Source organism: Typha angustifolia, chromosome 8, assembly GCF_048772165.1.
Source record: "Typha angustifolia cultivar Huaian chromosome 8, ASM4877216v1, whole genome shotgun sequence".
NCBI classification, from domain to species: Eukaryota; Viridiplantae; Streptophyta; class Magnoliopsida; order Poales; family Typhaceae; genus Typha; species Typha angustifolia.
In genome coordinates, this window is record NC_133246.1 from 2,643,424 (window position 1) to 2,660,979 (window position 17,556).

At 35.0% G+C, this 17,556-nt stretch overlaps 3 protein-coding genes across 10 annotated transcripts; 2 read left to right on the plus strand and 1 right to left on the minus strand.

The window, feature by feature from the left end:
- Positions 1–153: 153 nt before the first annotated feature.
- Positions 154–6,378, plus strand: LOC140765354 (phosphatidylinositol/phosphatidylcholine transfer protein SFH11). Of its 5 annotated transcripts, none has more exons than XM_073104397.1 (13): positions 154–276; positions 484–851; positions 1,077–1,176; positions 2,040–2,306; positions 2,976–3,053; positions 4,366–4,467; positions 4,553–4,602; positions 4,670–4,778; positions 4,893–4,985; positions 5,100–5,180; positions 5,716–5,817; positions 5,889–5,960; positions 6,054–6,378. In XM_073104397.1, the coding sequence occupies exons 2-13, from the start codon at positions 568–570 to the stop codon at positions 6,057–6,059; spliced, it is 1,344 nt and encodes a 447-aa protein (XP_072960498.1). In that variant the 5' UTR covers positions 154–276; positions 484–567; the 3' UTR covers positions 6,060–6,378. The 5 variants fall into 5 exon arrangements, with proteins under 5 accessions (XP_072960498.1, XP_072960500.1, XP_072960501.1 ...); XM_073104399.1 differs by having other exon boundaries at positions 5,100–5,168; XM_073104400.1 differs by having other exon boundaries at positions 4,893–4,946.
- A 151-nt stretch (positions 6,379–6,529) lies between these two features.
- LOC140765355 (vesicle-associated protein 1-2-like) lies at positions 6,530–9,700 on the plus strand. 3 transcript variants are annotated; one of them, XM_073104404.1, is made up of 8 exons: positions 6,530–7,264; positions 7,355–7,425; positions 7,540–7,621; positions 7,707–7,822; positions 7,927–8,091; positions 8,171–8,218; positions 9,119–9,196; positions 9,365–9,700. In XM_073104404.1, exons 1-8 carry the CDS (start codon positions 7,222–7,224, stop codon positions 9,467–9,469), a joined length of 708 nt encoding a protein of 235 aa, XP_072960505.1. In that variant the 5' UTR covers positions 6,530–7,221; the 3' UTR covers positions 9,470–9,700. The 3 variants fall into 3 exon arrangements, with proteins under 3 accessions (XP_072960505.1, XP_072960503.1, XP_072960504.1); XM_073104402.1 differs by having other exon boundaries at positions 6,530–7,425; XM_073104403.1 differs by having other exon boundaries at positions 6,530–7,425; positions 8,177–8,218.
- A 352-nt stretch (positions 9,701–10,052) lies between these two features.
- Positions 10,053–16,337, minus strand: LOC140765096 (DEAD-box ATP-dependent RNA helicase 8-like). 2 transcript variants are annotated; one of them, XM_073104012.1, is made up of 10 exons: positions 15,704–16,337; positions 14,433–14,493; positions 13,709–13,943; positions 13,011–13,249; positions 12,431–12,682; positions 12,173–12,353; positions 11,871–11,959; positions 11,444–11,517; positions 11,221–11,357; positions 10,053–10,487 (listed from the first exon to the last, which is right to left on the minus strand). In XM_073104012.1, exons 1-9 carry the CDS (start codon positions 15,991–15,993, stop codon positions 11,279–11,281), a joined length of 1,500 nt encoding a protein of 499 aa, XP_072960113.1. In that variant the 5' UTR covers positions 15,994–16,337; the 3' UTR covers positions 10,053–10,487; positions 11,221–11,278. The 2 variants fall into 2 exon arrangements, with proteins under 2 accessions (XP_072960113.1, XP_072960112.1); XM_073104011.1 differs by having other exon boundaries at positions 11,202–11,357; positions 15,704–16,336.
- Positions 16,338–17,556: the final 1,219 nt, after the last annotated feature.

A 17,556-nucleotide genomic window follows, 5' to 3' on the forward strand; every position in this document is an offset into this window, starting at 1 on the left:
CTAACGGATGGTCGGATTTGGATGATGCTTTTGGTGGTCCGGGTAAACAAATATCTACCATATAGATCCGATTATTTGACGGGTCGGGTTCGATCGATATCGGACCCCGTTGATAAAACTGTTTGAGACCCATGTTTCCTCCTCACGGTTTCTTTTCGCGGTTTTAGGGGAACCAAAACGAGGAGGAAGAAAGGAATAAAGGAAGAAGCTTCGTTGCTTCTTCTTCTTCTTCTTCTTCTTCGCCATGGAATCCTCATTTCCATGGGCAAGAGAATGGTATATGTTCTTAACGAACTCTCTCTTCTCCTTTCTCCACCTCTATTTCTCTCCAATTAGAGTCGCATCGTCTTGCTTAGTTTTTGATCCTTATTTGTTGCCATCTTATGTTGGAATTACCTGTTAGTAATATATGTACGTTTTTCTCCTTTTCTTCTCTGCTTAAATTCTTAATTTCTTATATTATGATCACAATTCTTTTGCTAGGTTCGAATCCATTGAACGGAAGGGAATTTTGTGGACATTTGAAAATTAATTACCAGAGCTGTTGCTTTGGCTGAGAACCAAGCTATGGGTTCTAAAGAACTTCAGCATCAGAAGAAAAGGACAAGTACATTCATTACGCCTCTAGAAGATCATTGGTGTCTTCCTCCCCAAGCGGAGAAGAGGTCAAGCATGAGCTTTAAGTCCGTCCAGGGGATAATCGCGAGGATTAGAAGAAGCAGCACACTTCGGAATATCATTCAAGGCGTTCGTGATCCAAAGGAAGAACATATGGTGCACTCCTTGAGGGAGTTACTTCTATCAACCAACCAGCTTCCTGAGAAACATGATGACTATCATACTCTTTTGCGGTAGGATCCTCTATGAATATCTGGGACCCCAATCCTTTTCTTACAAGCATAATATTTTATTGCCACTTGATGTGAGCTGTTCAAGATGAAGTATAGGCATCAAGTGCTATTTAATGTCTCGATTGCCTACTTTAATATTGTGGTTTCAAACAACACGTTTTGATATATTAGGTGGTGACATATCTGACAGTGATATGACTTTTTTAAGTTTTGGTCTTATTGTAGTTTTCTACGAATGAGAGACTTTAATGTGTTAAGGGCAAAAGACATGTTTCTAAATATGATCAAGTGGCGTGAAGATTCTGGCATTGATAATATTGCAAAGGTAAATAGATAAATGATGCATAGTTAGATCTAGAATCTGTTTAAGACATAGCTCTTTGACATTCATATTATTTTTTGAGTTCCTCGTTTCATATCTTTGTCATGCTAATAGCCAATTAGCCATCAAGGAATTCAGAATATTCTTAATGCAAAATATTTTACAATATATAATTTTACAATATTTTGTACAGCAACTTTCTCCTCACGTTGTCCTTTAAGGTGCTATTAGTTATTTGTTTATAGGAACATGAACGTTTGAATTTTTAGAGCGAGAGAGGGGATGAGGGAGAGGGGGAGGGGGAGAGAGGGAGGGAGGGTTCACATTTCTTAGATAATTTAAGCAAGAAACGTTATGATAAATATTGGTCAGTTGGAACTTAAACTTACAACTGGTCAAATGCAAGCAAATTATTGATCTGCAGGGGCAATGGAAAGCAAGTTTAGAGCTCTAAGTTTCATTGTTTATAGTTTTGGTCAGATATATGGAGTTCAAATTATTTATTTTTGATGATTTCAACAGTCAAATAAATAAGAAAAGTCGCTGTAAAATAGGAAATCAAGAGTAAGTTGAAGAAGTATATAAGGATACCCATAGATTAGAGTGAATTTGTTATCTAATATCCTTACTGCTGTGGCAGGGTAACTACATGGGATGCTTTATGACTTCTCTAATTAGTATGTTCATCCTCTTTAATGTCGACGCATTATTGAGTTTATCATTTGTATTGACAGCCTCCGCCATATTGCCATAGAAGAATAGTGTGTTTTTCATCTTATTGTTAAGCTTTCATTAATTTAGTAACAGGATTTCAATTGGCATCTGACATGATTCCATAGTTACTTTGTAACGGTTTTCATTTGCAGGATTTTAAATTTGATGAGTATGAAGAAGTCAAAAGATGCTACTCACATGGATATCATGGGGTTGATAGATATGGTAGACCGCTATACCTTGAAAGGATAGGATTGATCGATCTCAACAAGTTATTTAAAGCTACTACTGTTGATCGCTTTGTGAAATATCACATATCAGAACAAGAAAAAACATTGAACTTGAGATACCCTGCTTGCTCACTTGCAGCTAAGAGGCATATAGCCTCCACAACCACCATCTTGGATGTGAAGGGAGTGGTGAGTACTAACTGTTCAAGTAGAATTATCTGTTGCATTTGTGAGTGTTGAAACAACATACCTTGAGTCTATGAAACTGCTAGGCGTTCCAGAAAAGGATTTTTATGTTAATGACACCCAAAATTCCCAAAATTGGCAAAAATGAAATTGTTCTGTCTCAGGGAAAAAATATTGTCCGAATAAACAGGATATCAAATGCTATTTAATTTATTATGATGTAACTGCAGCAAAAGATGACATCGAGTCGGTACTGAATCCTGTTATTCCTAACAAAAAAGATTCTACTGTTGTACGTCACTTCACTGTTTTCTTCTTCTTCTTCTTTTTTTTTATTCGAGCGTTCAATGCTTCAAACAACTGGTTACCAGACACTTGCACCGTGTCAAGTTTCTAGGTAAGTTATTTCCTAATATGAGTGCGACGGCATCCCTTGCTTCATGATTTGAATCTTACTAGTTTCCATTATGCACTAAGAATTTATCTAAAACCTCTTCTTGGCTGTTGTTTTCTTTCCCTAGCTGGATCTTTTATTTTATTTTTATAAAAAAATGGAATTTAAGATTGTGTTTGTTTTCTGTGACCAGAATGCTGTTTGCATTTCCACTATCTAGCTTGAGTTTCACACTTTCTTGGTGCATGGTTTAACTATGACTTGATACTTTGATGTAGGGTATCAATAGCTTTTCAAAACCTGCTCGAGAGCTCTTTGTAGAAATCCAGAAGATTGATAGCAATTACTATCCAGAGGTAACCTTAATTTTTACAGAGCAGTGACACATTTGTGTGTTAATCCAATTGTGATTAATGATTGCATAATTTTAAGGTATCTTTGCAGTGCCATAAACTAGCCAAAACCTATACTGTCAAAGATTTTTGCCAGAACATAATGCTAAATAAGGACTTTAGAGAGTGCTTATTGTTCCCTCACTAGATTTGTTAATTGCTTCATACTAATATGCTGTATTCATCTTCCTGATCTCTTTGATGAAACTATGCTTTTCTGACCACCTTAAAGAGAATAATGAACCCAAAAATTAGAAAATCAGATTTGGACAGTAAATTTTATGTTAGTACCTATTCTTTTGATTGATTTGCTCTCAATGAATGACTGATGAAGTCACCTGCACAATATAACTGTTATTATCTGCTAGAGTTGCTGTTATTTCTTACTTCTTTTCATAGATGGACTTATTATCCATATTGCAAGTGCCTAAAGTAAGCTTTTTTTTCAGTCTGGCTTGTATTATGTGATGTGTCCCTGAAGGTAAGATTAATCTTTGTTAGATGAAAGGTGCTGTTATAAATGAGTAAATTAAGAAGCTTAAAACCAGTGATAGAGCAAAGTCTTGCAAGGGTTAAAGCGAGAACGGCAACTACATTTCCTGCATTTATGATGTACTCTCACTATACTAGTAATAGCAGCAAACTGATGGAAATTGACAGGACCCTATACTCTACTTTTGACCGGTGTAATTCCTTTCTAAAATGACCTGTGCAATAATCTTATGTTTTTATTTGTCAGTTTTGTCTACTTATTAGGAGCCATCTGGTAAATTATCTGTTTCAATGACCTAACTTTGTTTTAATTTTTTTTCTTAGATTTAACTCTGTCCAGCCACCTAAAAGTGGGCTGCACGTGCCACGTAACTAATTGTACTTTTTAACGTAATAATATGACAAAGTTATGTTTTTTGATTTATGTGAAAAAATGTCAAAGTTTTTAGCTTCTCTTTTTGTTATCTGACTCCGCACTTCAGAACGGTTTTGTGTTGTGCAAATTTCAATATTATGCAGTGTTCCTTGGTAAATTCAGTACTTCCATTTGATGTTTTAGGACTTTTCTGACTGCTCTTTTATATATTTAGGTGTTTTTGGCTTTATGCCTTTCTCTTTCACTGTGATATGGATATATTACATTTCTCTTGCAGTACTTGCTTTATATATTTAACAGCATATCACATATTCATAAACAACAGTGGTTTTAGATAAAAATTTGTATTACTAGCCATCTATTTCTGTTACATGTTACAGTCAAATTACATTTTTTGTCTAATGGCAGACTCTAAATAAACTCTACATAATTAATGCTGGATCTGGGTTTAGAGCCCTGTGGAAAGTCCTGAGTGCTTTCTTGGATGCTCGGACATTGTCAAAGATACAGGTTTGCTTGTTTTTGCCCTTCATCCTGTTGTCATCTTTTAGATGGAGGCTGAGAATACGATCTATTTATTGGCTGGCACTCTCAGGTGTTAGGAAGCAACTACCATAGTGCATTGTCTGAATCTGTAGATCCAAGGTAACACCTTAGTTGCTTGTCATGAACAATTGCTTGTGTTTTATGGGAATCTTATATTCTTCTACAGTAATTTGCCAAACTTTCTAGGTGGAAGTTGCACATGTTCTGAATACGGGGGATGCTTACTAAAAGATATAGGACCTTGGACAAATCCAGAATTTAGTGGTCTTTTGCAAGTAAGTTGTGTAGGTGTTTCTTATGGTTCCTGTGGAATTGCATAGGACTGAGATCAAGGTCTCAGTGAAATTTGTTTTCCTTTGTTGAAAATGGTCTGTTTTTTTTTCCTACAGGAAGTTTTTGGTCAAGGGCAGAGGTTTACTGATGATAAAACAAACATTACAATGGTGACTGAAGAATCTTCTGACATCCAGATTCCATCCTTGGTGCCTCATGAATTATTTTTTAACTATCCTCTAGCATCTATTTATCAGGTCTCTTTCCACATTTCAGGTAATGTAATTATTTTTCTGATAAATGCTTGATCTCTCGTTTTGCAGGAATCATTTTTTAGACAAATCGGGTCCAACAGTGAAAGAGCACTTGACATGACATTAGATGATACTGAGGTGCCTGATATTGTAATCTTCCTCCAAATTTATTGTCCTTTCATTTTGACTTGAAACCACTGAAATGTCGAGATGCCAAAAGAAACTTTATTTAGTAGCTAGCATTATATGAAGCTTTCTTGTTTATGATGTTGGATGTCATGTTTGGGTTCTTAGTTTGCAGAATAACACAAAGACGAGAACCATAACAACAAGCCTTCATCCCAAGTACTTTAGATGGGCGCATATTTTCTTTTCTGCCACCCAACTATTCTTGAATTCAAAAGAGCTTGATATTCCTTTTCATAGTGGACCACTTTCTTTAAGAGGCCTTCTTGTTTGCCATTGATTAGCCCTTTTGCCTGTCAAGTTGCTTTTGATATGGAAGTATCTTTAAAATACTTTAGAAACATAAATATAAAGCTTTACATGAAGATTTCATATAAGTCTCTGAAATACTTGGCATCTTTTCTCATTCCTAGATAACCTTTAACATTCAATTTGTTTCAGCTTGGTAATAATAGGATACTTTGGTTAATGCCTCATATTGTTAAACATTATGATCCAGGATCCTTATGGTTTTAACCATAATATTCGACGGAATCATGTCAAAGAGCCTATATCGCAGAAGATTCTACAACTGGAAGGTTGGCTTGCAGCCAGCAATGAGGTGAGGGAAGGAGTTTAACTGTCATATAAGGTACATAACCAACCATCTAATTGGATCTTTACTCCTATCAGATCTTGGGTGCACTTATAAAGAAGCAGCAAGAACTTGCAGGTTATATAAATCAGCTAAAGAAACTCACCTCAGTAAGATCACATCACCTTGTTAAATTGTTCTATACTCTAAATTTGATACTTTACATGATAAAAAAAAAAAAAAAAAACTCATTCTTTTAACAGGGATGAATGTGAATTCAGATGACATCCATCATGTGGTGAATTCGAGAAATATATTTGTGATTGGTCAAGGGCAGTGCACTTGCAGTTACATATCATTATTGTTGGTTTATTTGCGAACTATACTCACTCTTCCAAGTGTCCAGTGGGAGAAGAAAAATAAGAAAAACCATTCATGGGAAGATAAAGCATGAGGCAAAAAAATGAAAGTAAATAATAAATTATATAATTGGGCAATATTATTGAATAATGATGAATTATTTGTGAATATTCCATGAAATTCATGATGACCTCCTCCCTAATTTGGGGGGAAATTACGGTTTACCAATTGTGATTTGACTCGATTTTAACTTTTAACTCTTCTCTACTTCAAACTTAAAAGTATTTAATCATAAGTAAATTTACAAAATAACTAAATTGCTGTTATCATTTTCAGATTAGTTTATATTTTTACAGGGTAATTAAGTATATTTATAGTTTAGCTAACGAGTTGATTTGAATGGCTAGAGATTAATGTTTAAAGTACGATGAGCAAGTTAAAAATCGATCCCAAAATCATAGTTTTAATTCAATAAGAGTTATGGAGGTCGAGTACTCAAAATAAATAATAAATAGCAGGGTAATTTAACTATGCGGTCTAAGTTGGAATAAAGTTGCACTCTTTCTTTTCTTTAGTGGGGGAAAATTAGATTCTCTCTTTTGACATTAAAGAAGTGTTCACCTCTATAGAAATCATACTCAATGAGCAATATTCATGACAAGTAATGAAACTCACGTACTCATATAAATAAATTAATATTATTTATGACAAGGGTTCGATTTCCTTTATAAGTATTAGAATTAATATTTATTAAATATTATTAATTCGGAGTGATATACGTATATAGTTAAAGACGGACCCATTGATCTAATCTAGCTCATGATTGATTAAATAAATAAATAAATTTAAAACTCACTTGTTTAGGTATATCTTTTTGGTCTATAAACTTACTTGGGTTTATCAAAAATAATAATAATAATAATAATTATTATTATTATTATAACCCGCAAGCAAAAATAATAACATAAAATAAAAAAATAAGCTACGAGAGTTCAAATAACTCCGCTTTCCGCTTTCCCATTTCTCGCTCTCTCTCTGTTACTCGTCGTTGTTGTGGCGATCGAATTCGACATGAGCGCGCTACGAATCGAGCCCACGGAGCTCAAATTTCCTTGTGAGTTTTTGGTTGCCTCGTCTCCTCTTGTATGTTTTTCCGTATGGTTTCTTGTGATTGTTTTATTTCTCGTTTTGGACTCGATTTTAGTCGAAGTGAAGAAGCAGATCTCTTGCTCTCTTCAGCTATCCAACAAGATCGATGACTACGTCGCTTTTAAGGTAATCAAAATTATCTTTTTGGTTTCGTTTTCAAATACCCAAACCCTAGTAATTCGGTAAAAAGTTCAAATCTTTCTCAAAACTTTCTCGTGAGTTTTGGTTATACGGCTGTAGGTCAAGACGACAAGCCCGAAAAAGTACTGCGTTAGGCCCAATTCAGGGATCGTGCCGCCGCAGTCCACGTTTGATGTTATTGGTATTTTAGTCTTGACCTTGCCTAAGTTCTCTTTTAGCTATTATTCTTTTGTAGCCAATTAAAAAAAGGCTGTAATTTGCTTCAGTTACTATGCAAGCACAAAGGGAAGCTCCTCCAGACATGCAGTGTAAGGACAAATTTCTTGTTCAAAGTGTTGTTGTCAGTGCAGGTGCTACTGCGAAGGATATTACTCTTGAAATGGTACTTCCCTCCATTTCATCAATTCTAGATAGGTTCGGCTTCATGTATATTGGATTTATAGCCTAATTTAGAAAAATATATATATGGAGTTTTGTTTTGTTTAGTTTACGAAGGATTCAGGTAATGTGGTGGATGAGGTGAAGCTGAGAGTTGTTTATATCTCGCCGCCACAACCGCCATCTCCGGTATCTGAGGGTTCAGAGGAGGGCTCATCACCTAGACAATCTTCATCAGACAATGGGGATTTGAGTAATAAGGAATCGAGTTTTGTGAGTATATTTGGTGTTTTTATTCCTATTTTCTTTGTCTGATTCTTGTGATGGTTGATCAATTGTGATTGTCATGTAGTTTCAGACAACAAAAGCACATGTTAAACAAGGAGAAAATTCTCGTCAGGTTAGTTTGGATTGAACTTCCTTCTTATAATGGATGGATGAGAAAATTATCATCCCTCCATCCATTACAAAAGGTATCGTTTGTAGTGTTTGCATCCAATTAGTGTTTTACAACTAGGAAATCTACTGTATTTAAATCATGAAAGATATTTATATGGAACTTGATAGATTAACTGTCACTTCTTCATGAATCTTGTGTGCCAAATCAAGGGACAAAACTCTCGTGACCTTCTAATAAATGAATGCCCACATTCCTACTTTATTGTTCCTGCAGTTTGATGAATGTTTGCATACCGGCATATGTGATGTAAATAAAAGATCAGTTGTTGGTCCCAACTCTCAACCCATCCATTAGAAATGGTATTGCTTGTGGTTTTTGCATCCTATCAGTGTTTTAGAACTAGGAAATCTACTGTGTTTAAATCATGCGAGATACTTGAAAATATATTATGAAACTTGATAGGTTAACTGTCGCTTCTTCATGAATCTTGTGTCCCATATCAGAGGACAAAACTCTTGTAACCTCTTATATGTGTAAGCCCAAATTCCTACTTTATTGTTCCTGCAGTTCGCCCCCAGCACTTAATCACTTAATCATATGATCTTTTTAATCTACCATCTCTGATGTGACATGGAATTCATTATTATATCTTCTCATTGTCTTTCTATATTGACTACTAGCAATAAATCATTGCATAGTGATGTACAATAACTTGGTCTGTCTGGTTCAGTGTAGCGAACTATTTCTTCGGATGCAGTCATATTATTCAGACATTTAAGATAATACTTTTCATGATAGATAATAGATGACTTAATGCTTAGCGTGTAACATAAAGCTCTTAGCATTTTTTTTGTGTGCTTTATGTTACAGAGAAACTAAGTTCATTTGTTTTTGTTTCAGCCGTCGGCCTTAATAGCAGGACTGACCGAGGAAAAGAACTCTACTTCTCAAGAAAGCAATAAGCTTCGAAAAGAATCGGTTAGTAACTGACAGTTTTACTCAACCTATTATCACATTTATCAAGTTTTGACTTATTGGTTGATCGATCGTGAGGTCTATAATCTCAGTATTCTGGCATAATATTGGTATCTATCTACTCAGTTTCTCTTTCAATTTAGTTGGTAACTGTTGTGTGTCAAAATGCAGGATCTTATACAGCAAGTCAACAAACAGCGCGGTGCTTTTACTATCATGTTTGTGGTAATAGTTGCCTTGCTGGGGATTCTTGTGAGTTATCTAGTGAGGACATAACCTATCAGTCATTTTTCTGGAGAAGATTTAAGTAATTTGACAATTGACATAGTTGTGTAGTCACATGTCATTTGTAAAATCCAGAACTTGCTCACTTAGCTTCGGTGGGTTGTGTAATTGTTAATCAGCAAAGAGTCTTTTAACTTCCGGTGTTGTTTACTTATTTAAATAAAAGTTGGCCTCTAAATATATTTCAGTACCCGCAAGGAGTACGTGATTTAATTGCATAAATGCCTGCTCTTTACATAAAAAGAATGATGAAGTGTGAAAGAAAAGAAAAATGAGAATAAAGAGAATGTTAATTTAATTATCACCATTATATACTGAATTTGACAGTATCTATTTTGCTACCTGCAGACTTACCTATACCACTAAAGAGAACAATGGGAGAACATATTCTATCACAAGAACATTTTCTTCAGGGCACATCCACATTTCACAAGAAAAGATAAGCCATTTAGGTTGAGGGTTAAGCTTATAAAGGCATTTTAGGCAACCAAGATAGATACAAGCAGCAACATTTTATGCATCAACATAATTTGGTTGCTCCATTGGCAGTGCATATACAAGTCACGCACATCAGTCATCCATAAAACACCACCGACAAGTGTGAGCCCAATTCATGTCAGCAAGAACAAAGGTACAATTCCTGATTGTCTCAGGAAGGACAAAAGTACAATTTTTAATCTTCTACACAATTGATAGCGGTATCTGAATTTAAACTTCAACAAGCAAACTAAAACCCTGAATTCCAAATATCCATTCCGACCAGCCATCGTAGAACATCAGAAAGCATAAAGAGTAAACGGAACTCCTACAATAAAATAAGCTAACCAGGACAGAGGTTAAGAAGGCATATGCCAAAAGTTAAGAGCCAATCAAACTCTGACCACAAATTGCTAAGGTGAGAAAACAGGGCTACAAGAAATATTCTACGAGATACACCGTGATGATTGAGGATCCTCGACCAGAGCTGATCTTAGTATCTCGTCTCATTGAGTGCCCCACAAAATAAACCCTGGATACATTGAAAGATGCCATCAGCTGCAATTCATAGAGTATAAAATTAAACCAAAAATAATATCAAACTTAACAAGCAAGCAGGAAATGAAAAGTCTACAAGTTGGCTGTATACTAGCAAGATTAATGTTGGTCAGAATTTATCGAGAAAAGCTTACTTCTTCATGGGAAGATTTACTTGAGTTATTTTTTTTTCATAAAGCAGTATAAGAAACAAGAGAAACAAAAGACAAACTGCTTTTCGACATGAGCACCTGCCACAAATGTCATAATAAATAGGGCAGGTGAAGAATAAGACTGTAACATCTTGGTAGAAGGTCCTTTCTTCTTGACCTAGTCAAGATGCTGCCAAAGGTGAAAATAGGTTGAACATTATCCATATCAACCTGCTTAGTTTTCTAGGTTTTGGCCAAAATGGATATAGATTGTGTATCTAGCTTGACTTGGAATCAAGGTCCAGATAGTGTTATACATACAAAATAATATCTAAAGCTTTTTACAGCTAATTAGATCCATATGTTAACATATTTAGGGAATTATCCATATTAACCCCCACCTACCACATCCCTAAATTTTATTCTGCAAGCAAAAAAATTGGATGGCATATTGATTTAACCTCCCAATGGAGCTAAATTCAGACAGACAGGCATATCAGTTTTCATGAAAACTTCATGTATGATAAAGAAAAAAGAATGAGATATCATCATATTACTTGACAAGCTGATATTTACAGAGATGGTCTTCTAATTATTTGCATGAAAAAGGAAACCAAGCAATTGCCCCAACATATCATCTGCAATATATGGCCTGGTCTATCTGCGGAGGTATCTGTTTTATCTCAGTCCCAAGTTCTTGCTCAATCCTATACCTGCCATTGGAAGATTATCTTAATGTTAATAAAAACAATCAAAGAGAGAGAATAACTGGGTCCAATTTCAGGATTAAGTTGCATACAAGTTGAAGCGATCCTCATAGGTGATCAAATTAACTGCCAATCCTAGGTGTCCAAATCTCCCAGAACGACCAACCTAAATAATGTAAAACAGGTACACTGTTTAGGAAAGCAAATGCATACCTATGATACTGAGAAAATAACGATGCATGCACAGATGAAGGCAGAAAATAAGGACAGCTTAGGCATGTTAAACAAGAACCAGCAAAATCTACATTAGATAATAGAATATTAACTTATTCACTGGTTCAATCTTTCTGTCTTCCTTCTATTTATATTTGATAATTATGCATTACTAGCTCATCCAGTTAATCTGAGCTGATCTAATGGCAATGTTTTACTTCTTAAGCAATATTGGCTGAAATCCACCATCAAACTAGTCAACCATATCTATTGATTAACAGATTTCAAGGAGTTTAAACACCATACCCTGTGCAGATATGTTTCAGAGTTCCTAGGAAAATCAAAGTTGATAACAACATTAACAGCTTGGATATCGATTCCTCGTGTGAACAGATCTGCAAAAGTAAAACAAAAAACTATCAGAAGCTCAAACGAGAATTTGAGTGCTTTCCAGGCCAATCACCAACCTGCCAGCAAATAGCAGGTTATGAACATTATCTCAATCTAAAGACTGGATAGATAGTGAGAGGGTGAGATTATGAGTTGTTGCTGATAATGATACAGGAGATTTTTTTTTTTTTTTGGATAAAAAACAACAAATACAGTACCTGTGCAAACAAGGTTCCTGCATGCACCGTTTCGGAAATCATGGAAAACTCTGTTCCGATGGTCTTGCAACATTTTAGCATGAATGTAGAAACATGAATAACCAAGCTCAGTGATTTTCTTTGCCAACAGTTCTACCCGGTTAACAGAGTTGCAGAATATAATGGATTGGTTAATTTGAAGCTGTCGTCACAAGGAAAACAATCATTTTCAAAACAAGGATAGTATCCACCAAACAAATAGTTATAAGCAGTCCAAACCTTTGAGAAAAGGGTGTTAAGGCAGTGAACTTTCTGCCTTTCTTCTACAAAAGCATAGTATTGTGTAATTCCTTTAAGCGTAAGCTCATCCATCAGATTAATTACATAAGGTTTCGGTAAATATCTATCCTTGAAATCCTTGACAGTCACAGGAAAGGTCGCTGAAAAAAGTAAAATCTGTCTATTAGCTGGAAGGAAACGGATCAGCTGCTCAATGGAAGGTTGAAACTCGGGAGACAGGAGCTTGTCTGCCTGTAAAGGGAAAATTCATACTCTTTTCAGAAAAGAACAATTGACGGAAAAAGTTAATCCCAAAACAGTGCAGCTGAGTCAACTTTTTCAGCAGGAGCAGAACTCTACAGATAATAAGTATAGATTAATTTGCATCTTGAGTATAGAGCAAGACAATCCACAATATCGACAAAATCCACAATGCAAATACTTGTGATCTTTCAGATCCCAACTATGGAAGAGTTTAGAGAAGGTGCGACAGAATATCTTCTCTATGAAACAAAGCCCGGAGAACCTTGAAACTCCACCGGAAAACATTAGATACTAAAAATATGCAATTTAATCATACCTCATCCATAATGAGCATTGAACAATCTTTCAGGACACAAACCCCTTTTTTAGTGAGATCAAGTATTCGACCAGGTGTCCCAACAAGCAAATGAACAGGTTGATATAAACGCATTATGTCGTCCTTCAAGCTGGTTCCTCCAGTGGTGACCATAACTTGGATCTTCAAGTGCTTCCCAAGCTCCTTACAAACTTGTGATGTCTGCAGAGCTAATTCCCTCGTAGGAACCAATATGACAACTGAACAGCAGAAAATACAAAATTAGCAAATAAAAAAAGCTGATGAATCTTGAACTCCTTCCAATGGCATCTACATGGTAAGAGAACATTTCAGTATGTAGATCATGCAGAAAACACCAAAATGTGGTTGCACACTTGCAATAGCATGAATGCCCAACAAAAGTTTAATGCATTAACAAAAGGTATGAATGCCTCCACAATGTAATCATGCACAGAAAAATTTGGAATGACAGTTACTCATGAATAATCAAAGAAACTGATCTTAGATTCTTTTCTCTCTTTTTTTTTGAAAAAAAAAAAAGAAATCCAAAAAAGCCCTATACTTTACCTTAACTATCGTAGACAGATATAGGAGAAAATAATAACATGAAACCATGCAAGAAATCATTTCTACATTCCTCAGCTAGAATTACTCAAACTACATGTACAATTGCAGAAGTTAAACGCACAAGATCAAACCTTGAATAACATTTTTATCTTGATCAATTTTCTCCAGGGCAGGAATGCAAAATGCAGCTGTCTTCCCAGTCCCATTTTTAGCTCTTGCAAGAATGTCACTACCAGTAAGTGCAATAGGTATACTTTCTTCTTGAATAGGAGAAGGTCTCTCAAATCCCTTTTCATATATTCCCATAAGTAACTCACGTTTCAGAAAATAGTCCTCAAATTCATTCCCCTTGGTTGCAGTAACATCCTGGAAAGTACAGCCCACCACAGATATTTATATGCTTTCAATATTCAGAGGGATACTGCTGAATATAAATGAATATCCAATATAGATAGAAAAGGAACTAACGCATCAAAATTGTTGCTATCTACCCAATTTCTAGGATCTAGGACTATTCAAATGGAATTCCCCAGGCTACAGATAATAGATTGATAAATTTCACATGAACTGTACGAATTTGGAAGTATCTAAAGTATTTTGAACATTAGTAATATCTTCAATTCAAGAATGATGTAAAACAAGATCTGTTTATCTAGGTATAGGCACTTCAGTATAGCAGAAAGCACCTAGTGGTATAGTCAGAATTAGAAGAAACATGACAAAAGAACATTAAAGAGTATATAAAGATTAAAGCATTATGTCATCAAACCTAACAAAAATGGCAACTTCACTATAATGTCCCTTCATATAGGCAAATAAAGTAATACAAGTATACAACAAATAAATTATCTTTACCTCTGTCCTGTAGCGGGTATCTGAAGGTGGAATCTTCAATTGCGCCTTCCAATCTTGAGAACTAAAATCAGGAAACAAAAGAAAAGCGGTAAACAATGTTTCAGAAATGCAGAGACAGACATTAATAACCTAATTTCAGCATAGATTGACAGAGGTTAGCACAGGTTTTGAAAGTATATCCAGAGTTATTTTATACTCTTGTTTGTCGATTTGTCAGAGGTAGTCCTTAATACCTATTAATAATAACAATCAAAGGATTTAAGAAGGCATATAAAGGGAAACATCTCACAAAGAATTGTAAAAATTTCCAGTAAGGAAAAATGATCTAATAAACAAATACAAATCAACGCAAGATGTACAATAATGTAGGCTTGAAAAACAAGAGAAACACGTATAGAAAAAATAAGTTCAAGAAAATTTTATCACCCAACAATATATATATGTGTTCAATATATATCAAAGTGATAATGCTTAATTCCATCACAGTGTATAGTGTGTGGTGTTATGGTGGTACATAATTTAACAGATGTAACTTAGAACCACCAAAACTACCAATGATTATTAAGAAATGGGGAATCTAAGAAGCCTCATATCTGCTTAACATGCATTGGCTGGTGTAAGAAGGAATAAAAAACTAAAGAAAAGGCAATTATAAAGATATAGGGAATACGCTGTCGGTACCTTACTATTAATGAACTAATAGGATTCACATTATAATCCAAAATCAAAGAAATTAAATGGCTACAATATTTTGAAAATAAAAGGGAACAAAATTATGATCTTTAAACCGTATGTACAGATAAAGAAGCAGAAATTAGTGATCACTGATCAGATTCTGAAGCACAGATTGCTGTATGAACTTTTTGAATAAGACCATTTAGTCAAACAAAAGAGTGAAAGGAACCGTGTTCATCAAAGACTAGAACTTCTGACTTCATAAGTTTACTTTTATCTTTTATAGGAAAAGAATTTGCATTTTTACCATCGTATATATTCACAACATACACATCTATAATCTTGGTAGAGTTGACATTTAACTTTGCATTAACTTTGCCGATAACAGATAGCAAGCAGGTCAGGCTACTGTACAGTCAGTCGTGACTTGTGACATATATGATAGCATAACAAACTACAAGAGCCTAAGAAAAGTTCCCAACTATAAGAATCCTATTACAGGATAATAAATTAACAAACAACGTTCTTCTAAACAAAGCCATATCAAGAAAGCCACTATCTTTCTTCTCAACTGTTTATTCCTCTCAACTTTTTACCTTGATCCTATGCTGTCCGGCTGAACCGATTTCACCGCTGCTTCGCTGGAGCCGGAATCGCTTCCCATCTGATTCCTTCTCAACCACTGCTGCTGCTGCTGTTGCTGTTGCTGGAACTGCTGCTGCTGCTGCTGCTGCTGCAGCTGTTGCCATTGCCCCTGCGCAGGACTCCGCTGCACATACTGCTGCTGTTGTTGATGAGCGTTTCTCTCATAATAATTAGGGTTTCCACCCATGTTTCCACCACGGCCATTGCCGATTCCAGGAGGATATCTACCTCGAGGATTCATACCCAAAACCTTACAACACCCCCAAAAAAGAAAAGATCTCCAAGAAACAAAAAGGCAAAGAAAATAAACAAAACAAAACAAACAAACAAAAAAAAAAGCTTTTCGAAACAAGCGTTGTTCTTCCTCTAAAATCGAGAGTGGAATGAGCAAATCATTGTTGGATCGGGTATTTGGTGGTGATTAGACGAAGTCTGGAGCATTAATCCGTGTAATTTAGGCAAGGATTCGAGACGGACGAGGCCAAGCGACGAATTGAAGAGCGGCATTTCTCGAAGCCAGGGGTTGCCTTCTTTTTTCCGTACGAGTGTTGGTATTTAGGGCAAACGGCGATTCGAGAGCGGATGAATGTAGAATGACGGAAATGCCCCCATACATACCGTAACGGACAAATGGTGATGAGGATAGGGATTTAATTAGACGGGGATTGGGTGGATGGGCCCATCAGTAAATTACCATAGGATGGAGATCTAGTAGAGTAGTGGTCTTGTTTGGTGAGCGACGCCGGCTTGGAATTCTAATTCAGTTAAATCTATAATTTCTTTTTAAGCAAAAGCAATGCAATATATAAATAAGTATCTGACGACATATCCCACGACACGTGTATGTCTCTAAATCAGGTGGGGCCTCGCCAATTCTATGCGCATCAACGGTTGAGATGAACTTGCAACCATTATTGCTTTTAGATTAGAGGGAAATGCTCAAATAACACCCTACATTCTTTTTCTTAAAAAACACCCAACACTTTCGTCATTTTAGAATTAACACACCTTTGGGACTTTGTTAATCAAAACTTTTTCTTATTCTTAAAATTTTCATACGACGCCATGGGTTAACTTAACCCTGCCATTTTTAAGTGAAGTGTATTAATCATTAGAATATATTATACCCATAAATACTTTATAAATATTCAACAAATATAAGTATCTTTTTGTTTCGATGATAATTTCTATTTCCTTCTCGTAGCCATCACTACTGATAAATAAATTAATATCACATTAAAAATATTTATATAGTGTTTTTAAGATATAATGCTAATCTAATGGGCGATTTGTAGCTGAAAACCTCATCAGTATCAAATTGCAAACTCAGGTTTTTTTTACTGATTTATACTAATTTATTTTTTTACTGACTCAGTTCAACTGTTTAATCTCGACGCGAACATTATTTAAAATTAAAATATATATTTTGTTAAGCGTTGCGTGACATTTTTTTTTAAATCTCAATATTTATATCGTTGAAAATTACAGTATACATTTTGTACAAACAATATGTATATATTACATATGTGATTTGTTGCATTTTTTAAAAATTAGAGTGTATATTTTGCATAAGTGATGTACGATATTTTTTAAAAATCTCGATACACATATTGTTAAAAATTAGAACGTACATTTTATATAGACAATATATATAACTTACACAGGTGATGCGTAATTTTTTTAGAAAACAACATCTTTTTAAGATTTGTCCGAGCAAAATCAATAAAAAAAAAGGCTAAAAATTTATAATTCGATAATTTGAAGATCCTATTTCGACCGATTAGAGCATTAATAGGTTTTTACT